Source organism: Neoarthrinium moseri (genome assembly GCF_022829205.1).
Source record: "Neoarthrinium moseri strain CBS 164.80 chromosome Unknown scaffold41_Wmoseri_CBS_16480, whole genome shotgun sequence".
NCBI classification, from domain to species: domain Eukaryota; kingdom Fungi; phylum Ascomycota; class Sordariomycetes; order Amphisphaeriales; family Apiosporaceae; genus Neoarthrinium; species Neoarthrinium moseri.
Window position 1 is genome coordinate 301,291 of NW_026055155.1, and position 20,346 is coordinate 321,636.

Below are 20,346 nucleotides of genomic sequence, written 5' to 3' on the forward strand. Positions count from 1 at the left end.
AAACATTCGTTCTCAACGCTGTAAACCCAGACTATGCTTTCATGTCTCGTAACAGTCCTATAAAAGGCGCCGCCGCGCTGTCCCAACCCCAGCGAGGAGATGCCAACCAACCTAGGTTGTTTGCTAGGCGAAGACTAGCCCAGCCCGTAAGACCTACAACCGTGCCGACAACGACGAGAGTTATCAGTGCGGTTCTTTCGACCCCAGAATGATAGAAAGCCCCCGACTTCTGCGCCTGCCCGGGCACTGGGTCGCCAAGCGGCGTGGTCGTGTTCTTCAGGTCCGGGATCCACTTGAAGTTATACTTTGTGATATAGCCCAGCGCACCTTTGGACTTCTTGTGTACCAGGATCTGATACAGCACCTTCCGGGTAAGCTAAATTATCCGTCAGCATGAGCACATAAAAGTCCGATAGTCACTGCGTCTTGCTCTGTCGTGACTATCATACACACTACAAGACGGGGTTACGGAAAGTTTGGGAATATACTCACCTTGATGTTCGCTTCGTCCAGGAATGGTATACTCCGAGCGATGTAGCCAGAGATCATGAAGTAGATGCATTGTCCAAATGCCAAGGCTCTGTAGTAGATATTTGGCTTCTCAATGCCCAGTTCTTGAGCCAACTCGCTGCCGTTAAGCCACCAGGTCTCGGCGTTGAGGAAACCCCGCGAGGCATAGGTTGGCGGTTGGCCCTCAAAGCCGGTGATGATGTTGTTCGCTAGCGTTCCCGACTTCTTGGTTGGCTTGATCTCCGATACGAGCAGAGACTCCATCATCGCTTTTGCGGTCTCCGGAGTTGCGAGCCAGTCGTGTGGAGTGCCCATGAGGTACGCAACGTAGCGCCAGAGCGCGAGGTAATCCTCAATCTCCTGCTGCCGCAGCCAGATACCCTGTCGTGGGAACCCCATCCATACTACTGTCGAGCTGAACGTTCCGATGGTCCCAATACAGTCGAGGTCATTGACCGGAACACCATATTTCTTCAGGTCGTAGTATTCGGGTTTCGCCTTTGCCAATTGCGTCACTCGCCGGCGAACTGATGCGTGCAGTAGACGGACCCGTACTGAAGACTCGAAACCTTCTCCGCCAGGCTGAATTGCAGCCAAGTCTTTGTGGACGCCGAGGGTGTGTTGGGTAGTCTCCAGAAGGCGCCGGCGCACGACCTGAGCACCAAACCCACCCGTGCGATCTAGAGTCTCTACCGTCCTCCCTCCACCCATACCGCCGAGTAATGACAGAAAAGTGAGCTGTCGTTCATCAGCGTATGATTTCCCAAGAAGGGGACTGAACTTACGGCCGTGATAGCTGGGCCACCATAACGCCAGAATACCTTCTGGCCCCTGTCGATTTGCTCCCAGTCAACCCATTCCGGTACCGCGTTGATCTCATCCCATAACTTGCCCACTCTCTCGTCGACCTTGGCATGCTTCTGGACGAGTGCGTAAAGGTCCCGATGCCTCTTCGTATCCTGGGGCTCAACTGCCTCCTGGATATCCTTCCTAGGGCCAGTTGGTGCTGGTGGCACCAGTTCGTCCAATGCTTCGACGGCGTCTGATGCAACAGTATCGTAGGTATATATTAAGGGATGAAGTTCTTCTGGCGATTGATGCAACGAGCCCCACCTGAACTTGTATCCGTAGACCTTCATATCATTGGGTTCTCTGGAGAACAGCCCCATCTTGCGGACCGTGAGTGTTATTATGGTTAGATGTATAGGAGTATGCGTTGCCCAGAGTATAAGATGTAGTTGCAAGAGAATGAAGCGAGGCTACAAGTTGGATGTGACAATAATCCAAGGGAAGAGAAGATACGTAATAATACAGTTATAGCAAATCTAAAGGGGAATAAAAGACGTATAACAGTCACTGGGCCATATTGAGGCTCCAAAAACGCCGCTCATTGAATATAGACATTCAGGTTTCGCCCATCATACGATAGAAAGGCTCAGGATCTGACAGAATTGGCAACCATATCGTCGGCCGAGTCTGAAGTAATAAGAGGGGGTTGCCGAGGCACACCATGTTGGACTCGTTGGAGACAGATGCTTCGAAACTGGCTGCCCCTCGGCATCCCCTCACTCTGATGAATGAATCATCGACCACCAAATACAGGACCAGGAAAACTGGCGCGCCTGATTGAGATGGGGACCCCTTGACGTCTGCCTGTCATGGAGAGAGCGACTTATCGCCTCCCCACGCGTCTCGGCTGTTCCAGATGACGTGGGGTCGAGTGGAGGGTTTCGATCTAGCCTGTGAAGTGAGCCCTGCAACCTGGACCGACTGCACTTGACGGCTGGCCATGGCCCCTGTCCGCCCGTACCACTCACTGTACACTGGGCAGCATGGGCCAGGGACGTGGAATACCGTACAGGCCCGCGGTAGGTAGCACAGACCCACCAACGGTCTAATGCAGCCACTTCCGCGCTTTCTCGGCGCGTGTCGCCCAGCGCCGGGTGCCACACCCCAGAACAAAAAACTTCATACACATGCCAGCTCTCAGGCGAGCTTTCGCATCCGTATCTTGTCTTACACCACGGCCCTTTTCTTGCTAAATCAGGGTTGCAATGACCTGCACTTGCCGCGCATCATCCTTGCGGATCTTTGTACAGAGCCTTACTCGGATCCCGCTGTCCCATTCGCTCCCAAGAAGCACACCTCGCCCTGACCCCAGACTCCCCGGCGCATCCACACAGCTCGGCCGTGCGAGGCCTTTCACTGCTGCCTCGGCAGTCTACTACCCAAGGCAGACATGGCGGGCTCCTGGAGCAGGCAGGGCAGCCCCGAGTGGCCTGCATGAGCAGTCGGGCCCTGTCGTGGCGGCCGACGCCGACGCCGGGCAGTTAGAGAAAGCGAAGACCGACAAAGCTGTATTCGAATTTTCCCCAGATGCGATCGATGCCCTCGCAGCGGAGCTTGGTCAGACTCCGAAACAACAAGCTGATCCCTCCGGCCAGCATGGCGGACCTCGCCACAAACCCGATGGTTCGGCTCGTAGGAAACCTGAACTGCCAGCCTCGAGCAAGCTGAGGAGAAGCAAGATTATGCCCCCAAATATCAAAAGGACTTGGGAGCAATCCGATCTCCCTGCCCCGAAGAAAGAGCCGTGGATGATACAGAAGGAGGCATTGCGGACCAAGTTTCCAGACGGTTGGAACCCGCGAAAACGGCTGTCGCCCGACGCATTGGAAGGTATCAGGGCTCTGCATACACAGTACCCCGAAGAGTACACAACGGAAAAGCTGTCTCAGAAGTTCGAGGTCTCGCCAGAAGTCATACGGCGCATACTGAGAGCCAAATGGAGGCCCACCGCGGACCAGGAAGAGAAGCGCATGGAACGATGGTTCAACCGCGGCAAGAACATCTGGTCGCAAATGGCAGAGCTGGGCACAAAACCCCCCAAGAAGTGGCGCGAGGAAGGCATTGTGCGTGACCCGTCCTGGAATGTCAAGAGGGGCCCCCGGACTGAATATCCATATGCTCCCCGGAAGAAGGCCCCGGAACCTGAAGACGAAGAGAGCACGCAGCGGAAACTGGGCGAAGGTCTCTTGTGAGGACTTTAGTCTTATGCCTGAGCTGATCTGACATGCTGCTCGTTTGGTGACAATGATGCAGTTTGCGCTGCAATGTAAAAAATGTATATATATACTGCCTGAAATGTAAAATTATGTATAGTAAATAGAAAGATAACGACGCTCTAATCACGCCGCCTCTGGGCCGTTCACACGCTCCTGGCTCCCCATGGTGTGGCCAGACGAAGAGACAAGAGGAACAATATCCCGCTTGTAAAGCACTAAATGCCTAGGCTCCCTCTGAGGGGGTAAAATAGGTACAAATGTCTGTCGTAGGCAAGGAGCAATACGATGGAGATCCACTGGCGGTGGTGATATTGAGATGTACTCATTAGCTTCTACTTAACGAGCTGGTCTGCTGGATTTCCGAGGCCGCAAGTGGCCCCCGCTGCATCGTGTCCACGCTGTAGCCGGCCCGTACGGTTGCATACTTGGGTTCAGTTCGAAAACCCGGAAACAGGGTTTTAACTGATCGGAAGCAATTGAGACAGGCAATGCTTGCTGAGGAACTTCAGTCCCCAAACGTGTACGCGCAGGCCCTGAAGACAAAGGACGTGAAGGGCAGAAGCGTTCCGGATGGCCTAGCCGAGAGCCAATCTGGGCTGGATCCAGGGTCTGGTGATCTGAAGTGTGATGACCCTGAAGCTGCCGACGATTAGGGAAAGCTATCACGCCGAAAGCAGTCAAGATGGACCAGGATGCAAAGTGTGGAACCAATAGAGTGACACAGAGAATATTGCACAGCAGGGGTCCCGCAAACTCTCGCCCCCATTCGGCAGACGGGCTGCGGCCTCTCAGTGGCCCAGTCGTCCCCCCGGTTTCCCAGGACGGGCCCAAGCGACAACAAAAACAATCGAACTAACGAGCTGAAGATCCACTAACTGACCTGACGGGGTTCGCGGGTGCTCATCCCATCCTGATCCCTATCTGCGCCGACGAGCTGGGGCCATTGCCGCACGCAAACCACCACTCCAGTCCTTCTCCCGGGCCTTCTCTACGGGATTCCAAGCTTCACTGTGCATGGCCGAAGCTGTCTGCTTGCGCCTGCGTTCTAATTGGGTCCTGCGTCTGGTTCCTCCCTGACCGGCCCTGACGCTCCCTTACCTACCCAACGACAACCCAACTTTAGTCACTGGGCAATCTATTCTTGCGTCCTATCTGAGCCCAGGAATTTTCCCTTCGCGTCACTGTAAGTCATCCAGGACAAAGACTCACCCATGTGCCTTTCGATTGACTGTCACAAGCGTTTAATCACCTAATAAAAGCCTACGCACATTCTCTTTCCGCTTCTCTCGACTTCAACCACAACCCCCACGTCACCAGGCCCATCTCCTACACTAATTAGGTGCCGGCTGGAAATAGTAAACTTCACCGAAAAGCTCGAACGCATGCGTCGGGTCAACTGCAACGATTCCTCGCGCCTTCCCATGCCCTGCAGGTGCACAATCCAGAACCCCTCGATATACATCAATATTACGTGAAGCTCACACCTCGGCGCCCACCTTGCGCTGCAGTACCAGCCTCCTTCCACAGGTCAATGGCTAGAAGATGGCTTCTACTCCCTCCAACCGGCTGAGGGTTACGCCATCCAATTCGCCATTTCTCCCGCGGCCGCCAAGATCTGCGCACCGTGGCCGAGCCCTCCCGGAGCCGCGCCTGTCCTTGAAGAGAGTGATCGGCACTACCTGCGCCTCGCCTACGGGGTTCGATGTCGCACAGTCGTCCTTCGCCTACGTCGCCGGAGGAGCTGTGGTGGTCGTAGATGTGGAGGGCGAGAACTATAACCAACGATTCTTCAGGGCCCGACCAACTGCCGTCCCGCTCTACAGTACATCGAACCTGGCGCATTCCCAGTCCACTCCTACCACCACGCCGAAAGCCAATGATGGCAGAAATAGGATCAGGGAATCTCCTCACGGCGCCGGAGACTGGGCGGACTCGCCCTCGTCCAAGACATGGACAAGCCGGGAACGCATCAAGGCCGCAACGTGCCTGGCATTGAGTCGTGAAGGGCGCTTTCTTGCAGTTGGCGAGACGGGCTATGCACCGCGTGTTCTCATCTTTAGTCTGGAGGACACTTCATCCGAGAGACCGCTTGTCTCCATCAGCGAACATCTGTATGGTGTCAAGGCGGTAGCTTGGTCACCCGACTCCAAGTTCATGGCATCGCTAGGTTCGGCCAACGACGGATTTCTCTACGTATGGAGAATCGACTCTAGGACGGGTGCCGCGAAGCTGTTTCAGCAAAATCGTTGTACGTCATTCATACGGGGCATGATCTGGATGGGCAACAACCTCATCACGCTAGGTGTCCGGCATGTCAAGGTGTGGAAAGTGGAGGAAGAAAAAGCTCCGTCTCCCACAAAGCAGCGATTTGGGGCAGATGTGGGTTCACCGGCTCAGCCGCAGAAGACACTGCCAGGTCGGAACACTCTGCTCGGAGAACTGATAGAGGCAACCTTTTCGTGCGCGGCTGCGATCGACGACAACAAAGCTGTCTTGTGTACCGAAGCTGGCGAGATTTGTCTGCTGGACGACACAGGGAAGCAGTCCAAGTTGACCAAGATCCTAGAAATAGGCTTTGTGACGACTTGCGTCACCATCAGGGATCAAGTGATTCAAGTTGGAGGCAAGACAGGCGACTTTTCAACTCTCGATCTGAAGTTGTTTCTAGAGGGCACTGCGTCATGTATTTTGACAACCTCGAAATCTTCAGTGGGACTCCTGGGCTTGGGATTTTTACAGAACAATCTGGTGACAGTTGACTCCGAGCACTCCATTGATATATGGAACACTTCCTACGTCCCTGGAGTGAAAGGTCAAAGTACTACTCGGGTTCAGATCCCGGGCCACGGACATGCAATGCATGGAGTCGGAGCATTACCCCAGCCGAATGCACCCAATGCTGCATTCTATACGTGGTCTCGTTCCGGGAACATTGTTCTCTGGGATACCAATGGTAACACTAAGGAGTCGTTTAAAATACCTCTCGAAGATGCTTATTTCGAAAACGAGAGCGATCCCGGCAACCAGATGTCCGTTGTCAAAACAACCGAAGGCGCCAAATATTTCATTACAGGCGACAAGCTGGGTATCCTCAAGATCACCGACTACGAAACAAAAGAGTGTGTTTTGGAGACGAAAGCCCATTCCTCCTTTTGCCAGAATATCACGGTCTATGAGGACAAATCGAGATTTCTCATTGCTACTAGTGGCCGCGACCGGACTGCACAGTTATTCCAAAGAACTTCAACAGGGCAATTTGAACTTTTCCAGACGCTAGAGTTCCAGGCCAAAGTGATACAAGTTTTGATCCCATCTGTGGACAAGGTAATCACTTGTTCACTTGACAGATCCCTGCAAATCCACGAGGTGGTTTCGAAAGATGGGAGCACACACGAGTTGGCGGTCATTCCTATTCGATCACTACCCCTGAAGGCATCCCCGACATCCATGACCACAACTGCAGACGGGAAGTCGATCATCGTGTCGCTGCTCGACCGTTCCGTTTGCGTCTTCGACATCGAGACTGGAAAGCTGCTGAACTCTTTCAAGTGCACCGATGAATCTGGCGTTGAGTCTGTTGTACTTGACTCTCTTATCCAACGACCTGCTACGGAAAAGGAGTCAGCCTTTCTGTTGGGTCTTTCAAACACAGACAAATCAATCAGAATATACGATGCCGGCACTGGCAGTTTCCTAGACCGCGAATGGGGTCATACTGAAGCCATCAGCGGCGTTACATTGGTCCAAGAGACCGAAGGCGACAATAAGGTCATCAGCGTGGGTTCCGACGGAACTATCATGATCTGGAAGCTCGATTTACAAGATCAGATACCCAGCTCAGCTGATCGCGATCCATCACCTGTCAAGGATGGATTAGCCGCTGTTAAAGCTCCCTTGAGGCGTGTTTTGTCAAAAGCTGAGCTGGCAGAGTTCCCTAGACCTTCATCTGCATCTTCTGGGCGCCGGTCACCACCCCGGACCATATCGAAACGGCGCTCTCTCTACAATCTTAATAATTCCAACCTAATCAGGACACCGGTGGCCCCTGCCCAGCTGAGCCCATCTACTATTGCTGAGGATACACCATCCAGGAGACCGTCTGCCAGCAGTCGCTCTGGAAGCCCACCTGTTAGTCCCAAGTCGCGGACGTCAAGGCGACCGTCGCTACCGGCTCTCAGGAAACCGAAGAGCAGCACAAATCTTAGGGGATTCGGGACCCTCAATATGGCTACTGAGCAGGTCTGCCGCACATTGCGGTCGTACCGGAAGAAACTGGACTCGGGTGATGCCGTCAGCGAGGACGTTTTGGCAGAGCTAGATCAAGAGCTGCGGCTCACCTCCCTTGCCTTGGGCGACAGGGCCAAGCAAAGCCGGGAGATGAGCAGCTCGTTGCTCGATGGCCTCCTTGACCAGTATTCGTCTCGTCTGATGTCTATGCTGGATGACAAATTGCGCCTGAACAGCCAGTCTTCGGGGCGAGAGGACACGGAATCACCCGAGAACCTGAACCGACCCAGCTCCTCAGGTGCTGGATCTACGTCGACAACGAGCTCCAACTAAAGTCAATGACACGTCTATTTCACTATGTTGTATTATAATCCTATGTAGCGGGGAGCGGCAACGAAGGGTCCAAAGGGGACCAGGTCAAAGCTGTAAAAATAAGCTAAAGGAGCAATGGCGTCTGGATATGCTTTACACTATAGAGGCTCGGAAAGCCAGGAGGCGTTTTTCTTAGCTCATGGGATAGCAAGGGGATTTTGAGGATCTCGTCCGCGGTTTGGGGAAACCGATTATTGATACCACTTGGGAGGGAAGGCAGGGAGTTTGGATGCGCTCCGCGTGTGCCGGCTTGGGAGCACGGACCTATAACTTCCACTTTGGTTCGCCAGAAAGGTCTATATCATAGATATGAACACTCTGGAACAAATAGCAAGCACATCATCGTATCGAGCACCCTGTTGCAAAGGCATCGTGAAACCTGTAGCAATACAGTATCTCGGCTGTACCCCTTTCTGGCTTGTCATCTCACGCTATGTTTTTGGCAAGAAACTTTCATATTGATGGACAACTTTAGAGAGTTGTGGCTACCTCAAGATGAAGACTGAACGATCTTCACAGGCTCACAATCTCTCGGCACCCGTATATTCCACCTGCCCCTTTTCCCGTGTTTCTCTCTGTCTTTCTGAGCCCCCCACGCAGGAAAGCCTCTTCTTCCTGGCAGATGAGTCTCAAGGAGAGTCATGTTGACATACATGAGCTTGACAGGTGCAAACCCGCCCGCACGGTTTGTTTGTACGGATATATTGATCGGACAACGGTGCCGTTGTCTCAACTGTAAAGTCTATCTCGAGGACTGAGCGCCGCTGCCGCCACCATATTATCAGACGCTTAGGTTGTTGCTATTGACAACTCGGCCAGCGAGGCTTCGGCACGTTGCTTGCCCGAGCATTTCATTGGAGTACAACTTGTAAGTGTGCCGAAGTCTCATTTGTTGTGTTCAACCCGGACCGAAGCAGATTCAAGTCGGTCCGGTCTATTGCTCGACTTCGCCCACCTCGGCTATACTTGATGGTCATGATCATATTCTCGACGAGGAAGTGGCTGTGAAAACCCACTGCAAGCACGCAGGTGGATACCGTTGTTGGTCGTTCCTCGATGGATTATATCATCAAAACATTACCGGGAGGTAGCTTCAAGCGGACCTGCTTACGTAGGTGATGTCCCGGATAGATGGTCTCATACGGCCCTAGGAAGTGGTGTCAGAGCTCGGGCATTGCTAAGACACCCTCGAGCAAAACAGAGTTTGCGCGAGGAAGACGAAACCAGCTTAGGCCGGGTCGAGAGAGTTCAATGTTGTTGCGGCATCGTACACAAACATGAAAGCGAATACAGGGACCGAGCGAGTTCGGGGGGGGCCATGCAAGCTTTGGCGGCTTGCGTCCAAGGCGCATCTTGGGTTTCCAGGTGGCGGGAACGTTGATGAAAGGCGATAGCGAATTGGCGCCCGTATTTAGGGAAAGTGCCTCGTTAGCCGGGGGGAGCGTTTCCATTATCAATATATTTCTCTCGCCCTTGGCGCAAACAGCATTTCTGCGATAGCTGGGCTTGCATACCGTGGTGTAGTGAGAGAAATATAGCGAGCTCCCCTATACCCACCTCCAACAGGGATGGCGCATCTGAGGCTGGTGCGTAGGCGAGAACCGGATGCACGACATAAACGGCCGAACGGCCAATCTCTCGCTTGTTCCTGCGTAGGTAACAGCCAGAGAGAGAAAAAATGGCTCTCTCACACCACACCATCACTGCTTACACGATGCACACTGCAGATAACAACATGCTGCAGGTAGTAGCCAATGGCAGGTAGGTTTGATCTGCCAATGGCCCTGAGACACTTTCTTAGTCGATGAGGGCCGACTTAGGACCCGCAAGATGGCGCAGGCAGCTAGATAATGTTGCAGTGATGTGTTTACCCAATTGATCTGGTAAGACAGTGATAGATAGTGAATGACGTGCGGCAGTTGGAAGTTGATGACTATCGAGACGGTATCATCGAGGCGTGGTGATGACGATATCCGCACTGTCAATAATGGAACGATGGACGGGAAATGTGTGCGAGGTGGTTTTCGTTTGGGACGGGGTGCTAGTGTGCGGTCTATTGTATCACAGTACCAACCAGTCCACGAGAAACCCCATGAGCTACCTAGGTAACCACCTATGTAGCTTGTTTACCTGGAGTGAGTGTATTGCTGCTTTGGACCGCCCGCTCCGCCCGCGTGTGTCTGCCCTATTCGGTGGTGGGAACCCGGCCTCGTCCCGGCCTCGTCCCAGCGGGAAGCAAAGGCGCATCAAATCCCCCATCGTGGATTGGTCTCCGTGGATAGGTCTCCGTGGATAGGGCCTCCATGAAGCTGCAGCGTCCGTCCCCATCTCCGGAGGGTGCACTGGACATCGGGGAACCTGACGGAGACACGGCAGGGCGGGTGATCACCCAAGAGGACCCTGTCTAGCCCTGTTCTGCCCTCGCTGGGCCTGGGTGGGTTAGAACCTAGGGGTAGCGCGGGCTCTCGCCGTCTCTTCTAGAAGAAGAGGAGAGCGCAGGCAAGCCTTGCAAGCCTGGCAAGCAAGTACCGCCCAACAGCAGTCCCCTAATCTTGGGCACGCGGGACGCCCTAGTCGCCCCCGGGTTAGGCACGGTACAGTACAGTAGGTAACTTTCAGAGGGCCAGAGGTGAGTGCGCCAATTGAGCCACCAGAGCGACCCAGTGCCAACTGTGGCACATCGCAATTTCCAAGTTGCAAAATACTTGCACGACCCGGTTTTCCGTCCAGACAGGGTTCATCTGGCTACCGCCTTTTAGTGCGCCTGTCTGCGTGGTGCTCTGCCTGCTAGGGCGGGCTTGGTGCGCTGCTTGGCTCCTCTTCTTCCTTCTCGCCTCCGCTTTCGTGTGGGTTGCGTTGCGTCCCTGGTCCACTGGTCCACTGGTCCCCTCGACTGCTTGTCCCTCTTGCTCGCCAAGTCGCCGCGTTTCTGTGTGTGGCCCTTGGTTTGGCGTCTGGTGTCTGGCGGGTGCTTTTTTGGGTGTTGCCTCGAATTCGCACTACAGCCTACCACTTATCCACTGCCACTCCTCCTGACCACCACCCACGACGATCGAACCCCGTCCTTTAGCCTCGTGCCTCTCCTCCGGCCAGACAACAAACACAACTCCGGGAGGCCGTCGCCATCTCCGTTCAAGTGCCCCTTCGCATCGCACGCATCTGGCCTCTTGACGACCCAAGGACGGCGGACTCGACGACCGGGAGAAACCCCCCACGACAGCGGAGCCTAACCCGATAACGGAAAGTCAAGTCGACAATTCACCCATACCCATACCCATACCCATACCGCAATTTGGCCCGCCAAAAACTCTACTACGCACGCGTCCCAAACCTGCTCCCTGGCGGAGAGCCCTCTTCATCGCCCATTGAAAGTCCCAGCGCGGGAGCACAATTCCATCGCAGCCAGGTCATCTCACCCGGGCCATTACATCAGCAGCGGTCAGCTGTTCGAAAATTTACGTTGACCCGAAAGCAAGTACGACGCTCACTCGTAGGGCGGCGGTGCAGCTTCGGGTCTAGGACTCCGCTCGTCTCACGACAACGGCCACCATTACGTTCACGACCAGCGCGCTGTTGCTCTGCCTTCCGCTGGTTCCTCGAGACCCGATCGACAGGAATCCCCCGAGGCTCCGGTATACTCTGACGTAGTGAAGAAGGAGAAAAAGAAACCCGGTTGCATGAACATCCGATTCGTGCGGGACCCAACATTTCCATCACCATCATACGCAATCTCGACGACGCAACTGCTCAGCAAGAGAGAAGGGAGGAAGGAGTAGGTCACTGCAAAGGTCATGCCGGCGACTGGGTTCTCAGGGTTCGGTGGGACATTCGAGCCTGACTCGGGCATGCCATCAGCGACCTATGGCGGTGAATTCATGATCGATGCCGACGACAACTTGTTCGGATTAGGGACAGCCGACTCGGATGCCCTCCAGGCTCTCGACCCCTCTGCCTGCGGAGACACCAAAGCTCTTCTGACCACGACTGGTGGTTCAGGCCACAGCGCCAAGCCAGGCGTGCCTGGCTTTTCCCCCGCCTCGCACCGAGACTCTTCGTCATCAGCGTCGACTTCGTCGAGAGGCGCCGACTCGACCTCGCCCAAGACGGGCAGTCAGACATCGACAGATATGATGATGACAGACGATGCCGCGCTCGGCGACTGGAAACCACTCGACGGCCTTCCAGATGGCCTTCTACATGGCGACGAGGGCAACTTTTCCATGATGGATGAATCAATGGATTCCTCCATCGCCGCGGATCACCACAACCACTTTGACAACAACTACTTCGATTTCGAGAGTGCATCAAGTAGTCCCAGTCCACCGACAGCAGATGGACAAAACTCGTTATCTCCAGAAAGTCATATAAGCACTGCCCAGGTACCGATAAAGAGCCCAAGTGCCAAGAGAACGAAGACCCATGTCAAGGCGCAATCTGTAGGTAACCCACTTGCGACGTGTATTAAGACAAATGCTAACATCGGTGCAGCAACAGTCTGTTACACAGTCGATGCAAACCCTACGCACGAATGGCTCAAGAGAGGTCTCGCCAATGTATGCGAGCCATGAGTCGTCACCAGCCGCGATGTTCCACGCCCAATCTCCTGACACCAAATTCGACTTCATGAACCCGACGCCTACGAATGGCTTCGGAGGAAACCAGGCTTGGCCACAGGGCTTTCCGCAGCACCCTAACGGATCGTTCCAAGGCTATCCTTCAGCGTCTTGCCATGGCTTGCCTCAATACCACCAACCACCGGTGTTTCCGAATCAAGCCCCGAAGCTGGTAATTCAATCGACACCGCTCAAGTCCCGCGTGGAGACTCAGATCCCAATAAAGATGACGGTATACAACATGCCGCCAATGTACAAGCGACTTCACCTGCCGATGCATACTATATCGAAGGCCAAGCTGCTCGCAAAGCAGAACGCAGAACGTTCTCCTGACCTGCTCGAGCTGTACACCATGTTGGTATGTAGTAGCGCCATGCAAGACGACGAGAAGCGCAAGAAGGCCTTCGCTCGCGCTGCTGCAATAGGCCACCCAACATCCCCAGACGTTGGCCCCTTGGAGGACGACGACAAGCCACAAAACGGTGGAGAGGTACGCATTTGTTCAGGCTGCATCACGCGAGAACGGAAACGAGCTGGTCGCAAGAAGAACAAGAAGCCGGAAGAGGACGAGCTGTGGGACAGATTCCAGAACCATCGGGCTATTGTCTTCAATACCAACGAGGTGAAGGAGTGGCAGGCGGTTGCTGATCCTGCAGGTGTTGGTATTCGCTTTCCTCCTGGTACCATGCAAGTAGATGCGCCTATGCGCATAGCTTGTTACTGCAGGCACCATGGCGAAAAGGTTGGTTTCAGGGTCATTTTCACCATCAAGGACTTCAAGGATCGGGTGGTTGCTCAGGAGATCTCATCCTCCATCATGATCACAGACGATCACAAGGCTCATGTGCCTGCCAACCCCCCTATGCAGTCCTCGGCGTCCAGCAGCACGGAAAATGCAGTAGCCACACAGGCCACTGAGTCGTCACACGATGGCAGACCGCTCGAAGCACCCCTGCCGTTCCGGCAAACCCATTCCACCTCGGATCTCCAGAGCCTCCAGCAACATCCATCCGCTCTTCCCACGTATCAACCCGCAATGCCGAAGCCGACGAACTCCCAAGGCACGTCCGTCACAGCTACTCCGAGGAACCAATCGCGGCAAGCATCACCTGCAAGCCCCTCTGGGCCAGTCTCCAAGAAGAGAAAAGCCAGCGGTTCAGCCAAGGTACCGACTGAACTGGCTATGACACGTCTTGAGACATCCCAACCCCCTCTGATACCGCCCCCCACAAGCAACCAAGGCGACTCAGGAAGCATTTCAGGTGCACCTTCGCCGTTCTCACCCCAGTTGCATAACTTCCCTCCTGTCGCCAACAGTTCGCTATTTGCCCAAGGCCCTCAACCTGGCTTGAACAGTCTACAGCAGCCTTTCACGACCGGACCGCCGACCCCGAATAGCAACAGCAATGATCAGATACTGTTCTCAGGAGCAAACAGGAATATGAGCATGGATAACATGGCTTTGTCTCAACCCATGTTCTCCGCCCCTGCATCAGCTCATCCCAGCCGTGCTCCCAGCCCAAGTCAACTAAGAAACGAGGTGAATGCTATTCAGCAGAACCAGATGACCCAGGCTTTATACACACAGCCAATGAACATGAACACTCCCCGACCCGCCAACCCTATGATCCACAAGATCATCCCGGGCGAAGGGCCGAAATCAGGAGGTATCGAGGTCACTATCCTCGGCAGTGGTTTCATCAATGGCGGCTTGGAGGTCATGTTCGGAGATCAGAGGGCCACAACGACTACCTACTGGGGCGAGACTTCGTTAGTCTGCCTCCTCCCGCCTTCACCTGTGACTGGTCCCGTCATCGTTACCATCAAGCAGCCACAGGTGCCAGACCAACCAGCCTTTGGAAAGAACCCGCCGATCTTCCGCTACGTTGACGATAATGAAGAGCAATTGATGAGAACCGCCCTTGCTGTACTGGGTCAAAAGATTGGTGGAAATATCTCAGATGTTGCCGATATTGCCCGGAGTATTATCAACACGAGAGCGGGTGGCCAGGGAGGCTGGGGAAGTTCTGGGGCGGGACCCGGAGCTCAAGCACCCGGTGGCTACAACTTTGAGCACGCCCATTCCCTCGAGAGCGGACTGCTTCGTGTGCTGGAGATGATCGACCTGGATGACAGCGTTAACAAGGCGCGGATCAACCTGAGACGATCAACTGGGCAGACGATGCTCCACCTGGCCTGTTCTCTGGGCATGATTCGTTTCGTCGCAGGGCTTCTGTCACGCGGAGCGAACCCTGGAGCTCGCGATAAGGGTGGCTTCACGCCGTTGCACTTTGCTGCAATGCACAATCACCCCGAGATCGTCCGTCGACTGATGATTGCCGGTGCGGACCCGACCATGCGAAGTCTGTCCGGCCTAGCTCCTGCTGATGTGTCTCGGTCTCGTGATGTGTTGCGGGTGCTTCGCCAAGTTGCGAGACACTCACGCTCCCGCAGCGGTGGATCAGTCCACAGCAGAGTCAGCAGTGCCACGTCCTTGAGATCCTTATGGGACCCGCCCTCTGCCGCTGCGCAACAGCAAGAGTTCCTGTCTGACTCGTCTGACCAGGCCGAACCTACCGACAGCAGCTACGAGGACTCATCAGAGGACGATGCTGAGGACGGCAATGAAGATTGGCTGGATATGAGACGCCCGAGTCTCCCACGATCCCCTCATAACTTGTCTGACATTTCCTCACCGCCAGCTGCCAACATTCCGGCCGGCATGGCATCACCAAGTGCTGCTATGACCGCGTTCAGAGACCAGTTCTCAGCGCAGATCCAGCAGCTGCAGCAAAGTATGGCGATGCATCTCCAGAACTGGCCACAATTCCAGATGCCTCAAATGCCCCAGATGCCACACATGCCCATGCTTCCGGATTACCATAACTACCTGAACAATGCACCTGCCATGCAACGAATCGCCTCTTTACTGCCCAATATCGGCGGCTCCCGGCCCGGCTCTGCTGGTGACCAAACGCCGCGAGAAGGCGACAAGCAATGGTGGGAGATGCCATCGTTCTTCAGCGGCGGAAAGGAAGTGCCGCCTCCTGCATATGAGGACATATTCCCTCAACAGGACCTCGATACCAAGCAGGCCACGGCAGCAGCCGCAGCTGCAGAGTATGAGGCAGATGCTAAGTGCTCGGCGCTCTATGATCAGGATCAAGCAACTGCCGAGTCTTCTAAGACTCACGAGGTTCCTGCTCTCCTACAGATCGGGCGCAAGAATGCCATCACGAAGGAACAGCAAGAGAACCTGCAGCGTGCACACGCTCAAAGACTTAAGACTGGCAGCAGTGACAAAATGCTGTGGTTCGTCTGGGTATGTTGATCGCACCATTTTCTACACTGAGTTGACGCTAACTATGAACAGGTCCCTATGCTGGTTCTGATTCTAGGCTTCATGCTGTTCAACGGTGCCCCAAGCTTCGTTTCCGGAACTGCAAGCTTTGTCAAGTCGGTGACCTCGTTCGCACTTGCGCCCAGAGAGGCAATGCAGCTTTTGCGCGACCAAGCCGCCGGCCTTCCCATAGCGGGCGAAGCTTAGGCGCCTACAATTCACAAGGGCAATACTCGTTCGAGTAAATTATAGGGCATCGTTGATGGGCACTCCATGACTTGTCCTCATTTCATTAACAATAACTGCCACCATTAATGACCAGGAGTGGCTTCTTTTTTTAAACACTTTCGTTTACTGATTCGATCATATATACCTTGGGCGGCGACCCTTGACACAGCGAGCAACTCCATAATCATTCTTCCAGCCACCACTTTTCGAAAGGTCTATCGAGTGGTGACTATGTTGAGTCTTGACTACAGAACGCTCCGACCTTGAGTTTTTGGTGGCATGGCCATATTTGACGGTTTCATCTGCAAGATCCGGCCTGCATGAACCAACAGCATTCGTACTTTTATTTATCGTGTGCTTATACGTCGCGTCGGCAGTCCAGAGACGAAGGGTAAAGGGGCCAGCAACGCAACCACACGTTGGCGAAGATGCTTTTGGGTACGGGAAGCAGTCATCGGGGGGCATCTACAGCTGTCTTTCATGATGACCCGAGTGGCAATGGGTAGCCAAGGCGTCAAGGTTTCATGGGCACTGTCGGATGGGGATAAATATGTACATAGCTAAGGGCTAGAATGTCTCTCACGAGAGCCTAGAGAAGCCTGCCTCCTTTTTCGGGAAAGAGATGAGTCTTGAAACTTTTCTGTGTGTGTCCAGCTTCGGTATCTGGTGAATGAACTTGCTGAGTGTGCGTGCAATCTGGACAAGACCTACCAACGGAGGTCGGCAGACTGCCTCTGTAAAGTGTCTTTTAGGTGCACTTGCCTATAAAACCTCGCTAATCGTGAGCTATGTGAATGAATTTTAGCTTGCAACGGGTCGTTCATTCAATTCGTCAGGTAGGCAGATAATCCGGGGTAAGTGCATAGATAGGCGATGCTTACATCTCGACGAGCTGTGAGTGGGAAAGCGGACGTCGGCTCTGGACCGGCGGTGGACGGCTGCGGTAAAAACTATGACCACCCGATTGGGGAACGACCTCGACCGCCCAACGGCCAAGACTCCGCTATCGCAGCTCGCCGCTCCCTCGCCGAACGCTCACCCTAAAATTTTGGCCCTGAGTCAAAGATCAAGGGGCTTTCCCCAGCCATTGAACCGCATCCAACCCATCACACACACTCGAGGCCTGCCAATTCGGATCAGAGAGCTCTCGGGTTCTCATTGACGATCGGGGCAACATGGCGTCCCGCGCCGCATTCAAGTCCGGCACCGCCTCGTACAGGGCCGTCGCTGGCGCCGCCCGCTCCCCAGCAGCACCGCGCGCCTCCGCACGATGGAGCTCGAGCAGCAGCTCGACCTCGGCCATGGCCTACAAGGCCCTCCGCCGCCGCTCGGCGCCTCTGCCCACCAGCGACGCGCCCTCGGCCTGGTCGGCCCAGGCCGCCGTGTCCAACATCCTCTACGAGACCCCGACGCCGTCCAGCGCGCCCCCCAAGCGCCACATCCTCAACTGCCTCGTCCAGAACGAGCCCGGCGTCCTGTCGCGCGTCTCGGGCATCCTGGCCGCCCGCGGCTTCAACATCGACTCGCTCGTCGTCTGCAGCACCGAGGTCGAGGACCTGTCCCGCATGACCATCGTGCTCACGGGCCAGGACGGCGTCGTCGAGCAGGCCCGCCGCCAGCTCGAGGACCTGGTCCCCGTCTGGGCCGTCCTGGACTACACCAACTCGGCCCTCGTCCAGCGTGAGCTCCTGCTCGCCAAGATCAACATCCTGGGGCCCGAGTACTTCGAGGAGCTCCTGGCCCACCACCGCGAGATCACCCAGGAGCCCGACGCCGACGCCGCCCAGGAGTCCCACGAGCCCCGGCTGTCGGACCTCGCCGAGGACTTCCACCCCAGCAAGCTCGTGGCCTCCGAGGCCCTCCGCCACAAGCACGAGCACCTGAAGTCCATCACCTACTTTGCCCACCAGTTTGGCGGCAAGGTCTTGGATATCAGCACCAGCAGCTGTATTGTCGAAGTGTGAGTCTCCCCAGTGGATTGAGCCCCCCTCCCATCCCCCCAAACCCCTATCTTTATCCGACGAACAATTCGGACGCTAACGTTCCTCAGATCTGCGAAACCTGTCAGGATTGATTCATTCCTCAAGCTCATCTCGCCCTTCGGTATCCTGGAGTCGACCCGAACCGGTCTGATGGCTCTGCCCCGATCTCCGCTCTACGGAGCCGACGAGGAGGCGCACCTGAAGGAGGCCGATGATATTGTCGACGCCACCCAGCTGCCTCCTGGTTAAGATGGATGTTTCTGTAATTCAAGGGTCTGTCTGGGAGTTAAATTTGGGCCGGTTTCACAACCATCTGGCTGGGGCAAAATCTGCTTGTAAATTTTGATTGACTTCTTTTGAGCCACATTATTTAATGCGGTACTTCGCTCGAATTATTATCTTCCTCGTAGTTCTACGTGTTCTCCTGTGTCCAGCCTGGCCGTTTTGAAATATCTAGTTTCCCGCCACTTGCATATCATACCAAGGTCTCGGCTCGCCCAACCTTGATATCTATAGTATTCTACCGCCGTTGACTACAAAGGCCTCCAGAGCCGCTATAACCACCATTCATTAATAAGACGGTCGGAAAGACGCAAGAGTGTGATGTACTTACCAACGGCAGCCCACAACCGGTTCTCAGCCTCCTCGAAGACCAAGGATCGGTCCGAGTAAAAGACCTCATCGGCAACTTCCTCCGGGTGTCGAGGGAGGCAGTGCATAAACTTCCAGTCCTTGGCGGCGTTGCCCCTCTCTGCCATATCGTTGGTGATCTGGTAGCCCTCAAAGTCCGCCAGGCGCTTCTTCGTCTCGGCCTCCTGGCCCATGGAGACCCAGGTGTCCGTCACGATGTAGTCGGCGTCCTGGATTGCCTTCGCGGGCTGGCTAGACTGGGTCAGCGTCCCCGGGTTCTTGACCCCGTCGGCCTGCGCCTCGATCAGCCGGGCCATCTGGTGCGGGATGTCGTAGCCCTTGGGGGTCGCGACCGAGATATCGACGCCCAGCTTGACGCAGCCCATGGCGAGGTCGAACAGCACGTTGTTAGCGTCGCCGACCCAGGCCACCTTGACGCCCGCGGGGATCAGGTCGACCCCGCTGCCCGCGGCCCGCTTGGCCGCCGGGATGCTCTCGTAGATGGTGAGGAAGTCCGCGATGGTCTGCAGCGGGTGGAAGTCATCCGAGAGCGCGTTGATGACGGGCACGGCCGAGTCCGCCGCCAGGCCCGCCACGTCGGAATGCGGCCCGACTCGGGCGACCATGCACGAGGTCATGGACGAGATGACCTTGGACGTGTCGTACAGAGACTCGTTGACCTTTTTGCCCTCCTTCGTCAGTAACCATTTGCCAAGACCGTGGGGAAAATCCCGAACGGGAGGGTGAAGGTCTGTCATACACCTAGCTGGATATCGTCCTTGCCCAGGAACATGGGGTGGCCGCCCATGAGGGCGACGGCGGCCTCGGTGGAGACGCGGGTCCTGGTGCTGCGCTTGTTGAACATCATGGCCACGGTCTTGCCGCGGAGGGCAGTGCGCAGCGGCTTGGGGAGGCTGCCGCCGGTCTTGACGGCCTGCTTGTGGGCGGCGGCGTTGCGGACCAGCTGCGAGAGCTCGTCCCGGCTGACGTCGGCCATGGACATGAGGTGCCGGGACCTGGTGCTCGCGGGCCTCCCTTCCACCGCCGAGGTGAGGGTCCGGGTTTGCTGGGCCTGGCCGAAGACGCCCCGGGCGAGGCGGAGAGCTGGCGACCGCATGTTGATGTTGGGCCGGCGCGATTGACAGCCCGGAGACAGTTTCAGTGGTGGTTTTGGTCTCTCGTGTCCCCAATTGGATCCTGCGGGCGGCGACACAGAACTTGTAAGAGGCGGTGGCCGTGTTCGATTGTGGCTCACTTCGCCTGACCGCCGTATGAGTCCAGAACTTCAAGTACGGTGGGAATCTACAAGCGATCAGTTATGAATGAGCCCAGCGATGATATTGAGCTGAGGTGATAAGTTGATATATATGAGTCTACTT

General features: G+C 55.4%; 6 protein-coding genes across 6 annotated transcripts; 4 read left to right on the plus strand and 2 right to left on the minus strand.

The window, feature by feature from the left end:
* Window positions 1–31: 31 nt before the first annotated feature.
* Window positions 32–1,679, minus strand: JN550_009261 (uncharacterized protein; the record flags this gene model as incomplete). Its single annotated transcript, XM_049321314.1, has 3 exons — window positions 32–376; window positions 493–1,248; window positions 1,296–1,679. The coding sequence occupies 3 exons, from the start codon at window positions 1,677–1,679 to the stop codon at window positions 32–34; spliced, it is 1,485 nt and encodes a 494-aa protein (XP_049168837.1).
* Window positions 1,680–2,564: 885 nt separating this feature from the next.
* On the plus strand, window positions 2,565–3,551 carry JN550_009262 (uncharacterized protein; the record flags this gene model as incomplete). Its single annotated transcript, XM_049321316.1, has 1 exon — window positions 2,565–3,551. One exon carries the CDS (start codon window positions 2,565–2,567, stop codon window positions 3,549–3,551), a length of 987 nt encoding a protein of 328 aa, XP_049168838.1.
* Window positions 3,552–5,117: 1,566 nt separating this feature from the next.
* JN550_009263 (uncharacterized protein) lies at window positions 5,118–8,135 on the plus strand (the record flags this gene model as incomplete). The annotated part of the gene is made up of 1 exon (XM_049321317.1): window positions 5,118–8,135. The coding sequence occupies one exon, from the start codon at window positions 5,118–5,120 to the stop codon at window positions 8,133–8,135; it is 3,018 nt and encodes a 1,005-aa protein (XP_049168839.1).
* Window positions 8,136–11,965: 3,830 nt separating this feature from the next.
* Window positions 11,966–16,334, plus strand: JN550_009264 (uncharacterized protein; the record flags this gene model as incomplete). The annotated part of the gene is made up of 3 exons (XM_049321318.1): window positions 11,966–12,610; window positions 12,663–16,109; window positions 16,161–16,334. 3 exons carry the CDS (start codon window positions 11,966–11,968, stop codon window positions 16,332–16,334), a joined length of 4,266 nt encoding a protein of 1,421 aa, XP_049168840.1.
* Window positions 16,335–17,530: 1,196 nt separating this feature from the next.
* On the plus strand, window positions 17,531–18,586 carry JN550_009265 (uncharacterized protein; the record flags this gene model as incomplete). The annotated part of the gene is made up of 2 exons (XM_049321319.1): window positions 17,531–18,315; window positions 18,406–18,586. 2 exons carry the CDS (start codon window positions 17,531–17,533, stop codon window positions 18,584–18,586), a joined length of 966 nt encoding a protein of 321 aa, XP_049168841.1.
* Window positions 18,587–18,847: 261 nt separating this feature from the next.
* Window positions 18,848–20,084, minus strand: JN550_009266 (uncharacterized protein; the record flags this gene model as incomplete). The annotated part of the gene is made up of 3 exons (XM_049321320.1): window positions 18,848–18,891; window positions 18,951–19,647; window positions 19,728–20,084. The coding sequence occupies 3 exons, from the start codon at window positions 20,082–20,084 to the stop codon at window positions 18,848–18,850; spliced, it is 1,098 nt and encodes a 365-aa protein (XP_049168842.1).
* Between the last annotated feature and the right edge of the window lie 262 nt (window positions 20,085–20,346).